The 10,453-nt window shown below is 40.2% G+C and overlaps 1 protein-coding gene across 2 annotated transcripts in view; it reads right to left on the bottom strand.

Moving 5' to 3' along the window:
* si:cabz01036022.1 overlaps positions 1–10,453 on the bottom strand; it is a 45,442-nt gene that overhangs the window by 6,338 nt on the left and 28,651 nt on the right. For both annotated transcript variants that reach the window (XM_087260279.1, XM_087260278.1), the window contains exon 8: positions 3,270–3,530. In XM_087260279.1, the coding sequence (XP_087116405.1) occupies positions 3,270–3,530 (261 nt within the window). The remainder of the gene's footprint in view (positions 1–3,269; positions 3,531–10,453) is intronic.

Below are 10,453 nucleotides of genomic sequence, written 5' to 3'. Positions count from 1 at the left end.
GCTGCACCTGAAATCTGCAGGAAGGTGGCTCTCCAGGAACAGGGTTGGCCACCCCTGCTCTAAAGAATATCTGTTAATGATCAGTTTAGGTATTTTGTGATTCACAAGTGTTTTCAGTCTATTTACGGTTGTGAATTGCATTATGGGATGTTGATCTCGGCTCTGTCCACTTTTGATGTTGAAAATACAAGCCTACAGTTTAACAAAGTGACTTTTATTGACAATTTTAGTAGTTTAAAATAATATAAGAAATAATATGTAGAGAAATAAGTTTGCAAAATAACAGAAAATTGCAGTTTATTACACATTTTTTTTGTATCGTAATTTACAATTTCAACCCAGATATATTACTTAAAACCAGTGGTCTCAAACTCAATTCCTGAAGGGCCGCAGCTCTGCATAGTTTAGCTTCAGCCACCTCTAACTCACACCTAATCTCTAGTAGTTCTCTCACCTAGATTATTTGGATCAGCTGTGTTTGATTAGGGTTGGAGCAAAATTGTGCAGAGCTGCGGTCCTCCAGGAATCCAGTTTGAGTTCTATGATTTAAACCAGTGTTGGGTAAGTTACTTTTAAAAAGTAATCGATTACAAATTACTCATTACTACTGGAAAATTGTAATCCGATTACATTACTAATTACAAAATGTAAAAAGTAATCAGATTACTAATTACTCTAATTTGAAGTTACTTTTAAAACGTATAAAATATACCTATAAAATACAAAATAAACTGCAGCTCTTTCCATAATGTAATATTTACTGAGAAAGACTGCAATGGGTTGATCACAGCAGCTTGACATATTCAAAAGAGCTATAGAGATAGTTTTACCAAAACTTTAAATTCTCTCATCATTTACTTGTTCCAAACCTGATTGCCTTTTTTAAATGCAAAAAAAGACATTTGAAGAAAACTGGATACCTGTAACCATTGACATCCATAGTATGCAAAAGCACTGCAGTGTTTGGGTGTTCTGTGTTTGTCTGAAGTAATTAGTCTACTGAAATGTGTTTATTTCTTACAAAGATGAATTGATCGGTTAGTTGTTGTCACATGACACACGGTTTTAAACTGGTGCGCCTGGGAAATGTGAGCGCGCGCATGCCGCCCCTAGCAAGATGCCACCCTGGGCGATCACCCACACTTCCCATGCTGAAATCCGCCACTGACTGCAATCAAATTACACAAATGCAAAATGTAATTTATTACATTACTGCGTTCCTCAAAAATGTAATTAGTTCCACAGTAACACATTACACCCAACCCAAAAATACTTATAAAAGTGACTCTTCTAGGTTAAAAGTTGTTGCAAGAAAGATCAAGGTTCCATAACATAATTTAAAACCATAAGTAAATAGGGAAACCGTTTATAAAAAACAATAAATTACTTTTTCACACACTGCTGCCACACAATTGTGTTTAAAGCCCTTGTAAAAGTGATTTTTGTATAATAAGTCCCCTTTAAGAGGTCTATTAAAACTCAGATGTCACTTTCAAAAACGATTTATGATATATATATATATATATATATATATATATATATATATATATATATATATATATATATATATATATATATATATATATATATATAATTATTTTACGTGCATTTTCTTGCATGTTTTCAGTGGGGAAACTAAAGCACAAAGGCTAAAAAGTGTATATTATATAATTTATCTTATAAGTAATAATGTGTGCCAGCTTTTGTACATAAAGGCACTGTTTTAATAACAGAATTTACAGAAAAAAAAACTAAATATTTATGGGAAAAGCTAACAATATCAAATCAAGTAAAAATTATAGATTTTTCTTATGTTAAAAATCATTGAAATCATGTTTATTAAAAACGTTTAGCAAATTCCCCGCAGTAAATATATCAAACTTTTAGCAGTAATATGTAGGGGTGTAACGATTTATCGTTGTACGATTCATTGCGATGCAAAAATGTCTCGATATGCATCGTGGCGTTATGACGATTTGATTACGATATGACGTCCGTTTTCTCTTATTAGTTGAGCTGTTTGCACGTGAGCTACGTTCCACCTGCTGTCGCACGTGAGTTCAGATTGCAGCAGCAGTAATGTTAGCAAACCAAGATGAGTGGAGCTGAAATAGAGGATGGCCCATCCTCTCAAAATCAGACGTCTGGCAACATTTCGGTTGTACAGTCATTGCTTTAGACTCGTCCGCTTTGTGACACGCATACTGGGTCAAACATCCTAAGTTTTAAAGTCTTCACAGTGATTTACATACTTTGCACAGCGACATGGATACCTCCTAATGGTGTTGAAAGAGTCACAGACTGTATTTATAAGGTACAATTCACCCTACAATATCATTCTGTCTTCATATAATGTTCCCGCCGCAAAATCACACATGACGTGAGCTGACCGTGAGCTGTTGGTTACTACAGAGGGTGGACTTTGATAGACGCGCGCGTATAGCAAGCCGTTTTAGCATTTAAACCTTTGTTCTGACTATCCATAAATATATTTAGAGATATCTCTAATTATATTTTGACTAGTCATAATTATAATTCGACTAGTCAGAATGACAATTAGAGATATCTGCAATTACAATTGTACTAGTACGAAATCAGATTGGAAATATCTGCAAATATATTATGACTAGTCATGTTCCTCCATTGACTTCCATAGAAAAATATTTGCAGATATATCTAAATGAGTTTTGACTAGTCACAATTGTAATTAGAGATGTCTCTAAATGAATTTAATTAAATATGAATTAAATACCTGGAAATGTGGATTATTTTTGCACACACAAAAAACACAAGTGACCAAGCAAAGCCTTAAGCTCTTACTGTTAAATTCAATTAAACAGAAAGCTTTTTTTTGCACCTTTACTTAAATTGTTCCTTAATTTTGTCTCTGTCATTTCAATAATATTTTTAAGAAGTTTTTAAATTGTTTTATTTTCCAGAGACAGGCCTGTTTAATTTATTTTCTTAAAGAAGGTTCAGTTTAACAAGTTGAAACAAAAGAAATACATAAAAAATAGTTTACTTGGTAAAATTTGCATTTCAGTTTAATTTTCAATTTTTATTCCAAATATCGTGATACATATAGAATCGTGAACATTATATCGTGATACACATCGTATCGTGAGCTGGGTGTATCGTTACACCCCTAGTAATATGCATTGCTAAATTTCTTCCACTTTAAATTTGATTTTCTCTTTTTTTTAACGCAGATATACTTCAAAGAGCCTGTTTATTTTATCTAAGCAAGATCATGTTTTTTTTTCACTCACCCGACACAGTCAGAGTTTCTTCATTACTCCATTCAGAAGGGCCTAATGATCGCCTCCAGCCAGAACACTTGCACTTCTGTGTGGACTCTACAGTGATCTTCAACTCTTTATTTTCAGACTTGTGCTCATTATCTCCACACTGAAATACGTATTTCCATTCTTTTTCCTGTATGTCACATGTGAGAGTGACAGTGTCTCCTTTGAGTATCTTTGGTGGTTCAGGCCGAACAGTCAGAAGAGCTTTAGGTTTCTCTGTATGAACTGTACAAACACAGGTTAACAGAAAACACCCAAAGAAAACAAATATACTGCAAGTCAATAAATGGAGAATGAAGATGTGTATCTTTTGTTAACAGGGTTTCTCCACAATGCATATAATCATATTGTTGTTCTAAGCCCTCCTTTTAATCCCATAAATAAATTGTTTCTTAGTTTATCTGTGTATAAATCAGCTCTTTGGTTTAAGGGTGCTTTCACACCTACACTTTTGTTTTGGAATGTATCTCGTTTGCCCAGTTAGCGCGGTTCGTTTGGCATATGTGAACAGGACAATCGTGCTCTGTTCCACGCCAAAGTAATCGCTCCGAGGTCGCTTGAATGAGGTGGTCTCGGCTCGATTGAAACGAACCCTGGAGCGGTTCGATTACAGTGAGAAAGCGATCCGATCCGAGCGCGGTTATATCACAGTGTTTTATGGATATGTAATAGGCTTACGGCTATATGAAGAGAGAATTATGAGTATGGCGGGAAGTTTCGCGAGTCTCCGGATGCCCGCAAACGAGTGATGATCTCCCGGTAATCTCGCGTCTCCCTCCCGGTCCTCAAATAGGCACCCTTCTCACCCCTCCCCACCGCATCTCTCCTCAGACACATCGCACGCGTGCACCCTGTCAATCACCACCAAACTGCCACCTCTCCTGACAGCTTAGTGGGACGCTGCAAAATAAACCCTGACACTCTGACGAATGTGAGGAGAGTTTATACAAACGTGACTTGTTTTAGCTCTTTTGTTCCGATTAGAAACTTTGCAATGTGAAAGCGACCCGCTCCAAGAGCAAAGAGCAACAATGTAACAATTGTAATCTCTGTTTCGGAACAACTGAATCGATTCACAGGTGTGAAAGCACCCTAAATCACATTTGAAGATTCAAACGTGATTCACGTAGAATTATTCAAAGCTTACACATAACCTAGTAATTTGTGCATCAAATAGAACGGTGAGTGTAAAGCAATCCTGTATTAAATTATTATGTGGCCAATAACAATATAAAAACAGTATCTAATTATTTTATGAGCAAGGTAGCATTATTTGAAGCGGAGACATTAACTTATAAAGCACACAACACACTAACACGGATCTTAAAAAGAAACAAAACTTTATTGCTACTCTATAACACAACATACTAATCTACATAAACACACAAATGCACACACACAAGCAGTTTAAGGAGAGTTATCACTGAGTGGATTCAACTTCTAGCATTTGCTAAGTTCTTAGCTTTGCAACCTGAGGGAAACCATAAAAGCAGAGAATTCCGCTTTTCTTTACTACTTCAATTTAATTCACACCAGTTTCAGCAATGGATAGAAACCTTGTTTGTGTTGCGTTCTGCTGGAATTTTGGTTTCCTCCATTTTGTAGAGTATATTAGCGACCATTTGTGATCGCGACTGGCAAGTCATCCGCTGAATAACCTTTTGCTGGGTGCCAGTTCTGAACTGAGCAAGTCATACACCATACTATCCTTAAAAGATTGGTTGGTGCCTACTTGTCTGAGCTTTGATTTCATTTTCAAAGCAATTCACAGGCACTCAGAAAAAGGTTATTCAGCGGATGACTTGCCAGTCGCGATCAAAAATGATCGCAGGAGGGGAACTTTAATGCTATGCGGAAACTTCCACTACGGGGAAATGTATGGAAAACGCCACAGCGATTGATCCTTACCACGTCACTGGTTAGAGGTTTGCCAGGCTACGGCGTGAGTGCACCAACATCACCAGAGGTGCAGCCCTCCAACATGCCCTCGGGCCCTAACTTACCTTAATTACCTCAGAAGGTTTACAGGCTTAGATATATTTTTCGGGGAGTCGTAAAAATACACCTAGTTAACTCTAGGAATTTAAGATATGACAGTTAGTTGGGAAAGCGTGCAGTCCGATGGGGAGAATGCTGCGGAGGCCACCTGCTGCCCAGAAGGGGAGACTTGGTGGAAAGAAGACATATGGACTAACCACGAGAAGGAGGAGTACACATATGATAGATGGTTAGCGGGGAGGAAAGACACGAGCCCACCTAAGAGAGGGAACTAAACCGTGGCTGAGTGAAGCATATGGGATCGCCAGTGGGGGTCATACATAGCAGGCACCTATATCCAGAACGCAGGCTGACCAGCGGGCATGCCAAAAATGTAACGGGCCAAGCACCTGACTCCTCCGCTAAGTCAGATGCTGGGGGCCTCAGAGGATCTACACAGGGTTCGCCAAGCAGGGAACTCAACTGACAGAGCAAGAAATCGCACATATCTCTGTGTTAGAGAGAAAGGCGCAGGAAGCGTTTTACAACACCAAAACAAATTTCCTCATTCACTGGCTCCACTCGCAGATTATAAAATTTAGCAAAGGTATTAGGTGTTGCCTAGCCCGCAGCTTTGAACATGTCTGTTAGAGAGGCGCCGCGTGCTAGCGCCCAAGAAGTTGCAATGCTCCGAGAAGAGTTCGCTCTCACCTCTGGGGGACTCGGCTTGCCCTGGCTCTGATGAGCCAGGGAGATGGCATTCACTATCCAGTAGGCCAATTTCTGTTTGGATACGGCACTTCCCATCTGCTGACCTCCATAACAGACAAAGAGCTGCTCAGGGGATCTAAAGTTCTGAGTAGGGTCTATATAAATACGCAAAGCGTGAACAAGACACAACAAAAAAAGGGGTGGGTCTGCCTCCTCCGAAGGCAGCGCTTGCAGGCTTACTACCTGGTCCTTAAATGGTGTGGTAGGAACCTTGGGCACATATCCAGGTCGGAGTCTCAGGACAATGTGAGACAAAGTGAGTCGAGTGGTTCGAATGGATCTCTGCGCAGGCTTGAAAACACTACAGAGAGATCCCAAGTGGATGTAGATGGGGGCAGAGTGGATTTAATAGCCTCGTGCCTTTGAGGAACCGGATGATAAGGTCAAGCCTTCCCGCACTGCTGCCATCCACTGCTTCATGATAAGCGGAAATGGCAGCCACGTAAACCTTCAGTGTGGAGGGCGACAACCTCCGCTGCAACCTATCCTGAAGGAAAGAAAGCACAACACTGATCTAGCAAGTTTGGGGGTCTTCTCGGCGAGAAGCGCACCACTCAGTGAATATACACAACTTCAGGGCATAGGCATGCCTCAAAGAGGGTGCTCTAGCCTGAGTTATGGTATTAACCAACACCATCGGCATGGTAGGGGGTTGTTAGGTGAGAGGAAGAGTTCTGATAACCAGGTCCGGGTGGGCCAGAGGGGCGCAACTAGCAAGACCTGCTCCTCGTCCTACCTGACTTTGCACAGTAACTGCAGTAATCTGGAGGATTTAGGTAAACACAGCAGCTCGGCGATGTGTCTAAATGTGAATGAACTCAGCTGATAAAAGACAATGAGATCCATTCTCTAATTCTTGTACTGCTCTCCCGACAAAAATTCTTGCTGCAGACAAACACCTTTGCTCTATCGGTCCTGACAGCATCACGAAGGGAAACATGCAACAAACCCCGTGGATCATGGAAACAAACACTTTATGAACAGCTAAATACTGTGTGCCGTGGGTCACACAGGGTCTCACAGCTTAGCACTGGCAGGTCTGTCTTGCCTTTGGAAAGCACGTGCAGTAATGAATAATTAAGCAGCCGGCTCTTCTCATAGGATAAGAAAACTTAGCTATGAATAATAATGAGAAACCGACGCGTCATCGTTGCACTTGCAGTTTTGTGCTACGTCACCGATGTGGATCCTGCCCCAAAAATCATTTTAAACCCGGAAGCTGAAATTAGCTGACAAAAGCTCAAAATTATCCAGTTTTCCCCACAATTAAAGCTGACAGATGCTAACATTGTGCCTTAACTGATGCTCAACACACACAAATTTGTTAACATCTTAAAAAAAGTACTCCAGGGCAGTGGCGCTGCGTAGGAGAGAGGGGTGTTGGGGGGGGGGTTGGTTGGTTTGGGGCTTTGGGGGCCCCTGATGTATTGTCAAAAGCCCCTGATCTCTTGGAATATGTTGCACTTAAAGGGTCACGAAACACCAAAACACATTTTTTGAGCTGTTGACAGTCGTATATGTGTCCCACACTGCTACAAACGCTATTAGGACACCTATATTTCACTAAAAAGTGTAAATTGGTTGTTTTTGCGTTATTTTAAGCAAATTCGTACTTCCTGTTTGAAACGAATTTTTGAAGCTGCGTCACGGTCATGAGATAATAGCGTGTATTACAGCGTGCAGACTGGGCGTCTGTGCCAGAGTGTGTCTTATTACGTCTTACAGTGTGATGCATTAATGCATGAGTAAGGCTTGGTTCAAACCAATCAGCGCGCTCTATTGTGCAACTTCATTAATATTCATTACTGTCACAGTGTTTACACGACACAGACGCCAAGTTGAGTTGGCAAAACAAGCGTGAAGTGTTGCTTTTATTGTTTGCTGCAGTTAAGTTTCGTTTTCATTTTCTCTCTGTGAGAGCTCAGCTGGCGTCACGTGTGGATTAACAGTGTACGCGACGCTCGACAACAATAACTGGCGTGTCTAAGGAGGATTATTGTTTACCTGAGAGCTGTTCTCATCTGCAAACGCTGAGATCCGGATTCGCTTGTAGTGTCCTCTAAATAAAGACGCGGCTCTAGTTGCTGGTGATTGTCCTGTCTCTACAGATTTGGTAAGTGAGCGAGCAGTGCTCTTTGTTTATTCAGTTTGTTCGTATCGAACTAAGTTAACTATTTCACAGAGTGTAAACATGTTAGCACCACAACCAAACTTTAACCTCGTGTAGGATTTTTACTGCATTTTGTGACCGGAATAACACACGCGGCTTTCTGACGCTACCTGCCGTGTGCATCTAAGTTTCCGGGAAACTTCCGGAGTTTTTTTTTCTCTCATTCGCCGTGAGGTATCAAACATTGCATAAAAAATACACGCTTAGAGCAGATCCTCGAATCAAATATCACGTTTGTTGCGAGGGACATGAATGAATTCCCTGAATGAAAGAGCCAAACTGCAGTTAAAGTCCAACATTTAAAAATTTGGCAAATAATTCCACTACAAATGTCCATGTAGGTTAAACACCATCACTTGCTACTGTGTGTGTGTGTGTGTGTGTGTGTGTGTGTGTGTGTGTGTGTGTGTGTGTGTATTTTGACTCTGAAACTCGCGCGTGCCCAAATAGACACTCCCACACCAAGCCTCTTTTCTTCCTTAAACACTCCCCCCTAAACAGAACTGGACACGCCCACTTTTCTGACCTTTTCCAAAGTAGAGGTGTGAAAACACCCTGCTGAAACGAGGGGGTTTCATAGCCCTTTAAGTAAAAATATGTTGTTTAACATTTTTTTTGTTATCTAAGTACTGAAAATTACCACATACATCACGAACATTCCACTTAATGCAGCGTTTGTGTCGGGTAATTAAATCGTCAGCTGTTCAGCAGTACCTGTTTCTACCGGCAGGTGGGAGGGGCTCTGTTGTCACATGGTGTTAAAAAAATCCCGCCACTGCACTTCATTGATTATTTTGAGGAGCTTAAGCTAATGAGGTAATAATACAACTCTTTCGCAAAACTGAATAGTTTAAAGCTTATTTGTTTCCACAGTATAAAATGTGTGGAGTTTTGGTGAAATAAAATAACTATAATCAGTAAAATGTGCAGCATATCAATGTAAATACATGCGAGTTAGTCAAAAAAACGTAAACTGTGATACCTAATAGATATGATATAGATATCTAGGCATATTTATAGACCTTTTTCTTGGAACGCAAAATTACCCATTATGCTTTGCGTGCATGCGCAAGGAGAATGCGAAGAACTTCCGGTCGGCAGCTGATGCGTGTAAACAGTCACATTTGGACAGCTTTGAAACGATAGTTTTAATCTATTTTACCTGCTTTCATCCTCTTTGAACTAACACTGTTGTCCATCAGCAGCATCTCCTGGACTGATCATTTAAAGAAATGCGATCTAATAGGATGGAAAACAGCTGCTGTGAGGCGTTTTCCCCTCGTTGTCAGACGACATCTTCTGCAGTTTAAATGAAGCCTCGTCATCGCTAAAGTCAACATTTTCTCTTTATTTCAAATATATAACCAGCCCAAACTAATGTAATTCAGCAAAATGCTTGACACACACACGTAGCCTGTACTGTGCCACTGACACACTGATTTAATAACTGTGACAAAGTGAAAATATAGGCTAGTGTCATTTCGAAATGACAAAAAAACACAAACCGTGGTGAAAACAACACACGAAATAAAACACAAACGGCTCGCGATTAGAATGAACAGCAAATCAGCCAGCAGAGGATCAGTAACAGACTTTTATTGCTCATTTTTCTGTTTTATTGGTCTTTCATACCTGTTAAGTTTCATGCCAGTACTATGGTTTGCTCTCTGTCTCTCTCGCTCCCTTTCTCTCTCTCTCTCTCTCTCTCTCTGTGTGTGTGTGTGTGTGTTAAAGAGCCGCTGAGCTAACAGCTGACAGGCCGGGAACACACAAACACACTGTATTTCTGACGGCAGACACGTGAACTAGGAGAACGTTTTTCTCGTATTTCTGACGTGCTTGAACCACATGTGACAGATTATAACGGCTTTAACAGACACATTTCTAAGTTGTGTGTCACAAAAACACTCTGTTATCCATTAAAAACGTTATTGAAACCCATTTTCGGAGAGCAAATCACCAGTTGTACACGCTGTAAACGGAAGTTTTTAGCATTCTACCGGAAGACGCTGGTTGCTATGGTGCCCTACATGCAGCAGCCATGAAAAAGGTCTATATGATATAGCAAGTCATATCTGTTTCTGTAATAGTTAAATCACAGTGAGTTTACGCATCTAGCTTATTACTGTATAGCTATATTCTACTGTAACATGCTATGTCAGTTAGCATCGAATTATAAATCGGCTTTCTTATGAAAATACCTATTACGGTTGGAAGAACACATACAGTT

This window comes from Danio rerio, chromosome 7 (assembly GCF_052040795.2).
Source record: "Danio rerio strain M-AB ecotype USA chromosome 7, GRCz13ab, whole genome shotgun sequence".
In the NCBI taxonomy this organism is placed as follows: domain Eukaryota; kingdom Metazoa; phylum Chordata; class Actinopteri; order Cypriniformes; family Danionidae; genus Danio; species Danio rerio.
Note: the sequence above shows the minus strand (reverse complement) of the source record. Positions and strands in the feature narration are given on the sequence as shown.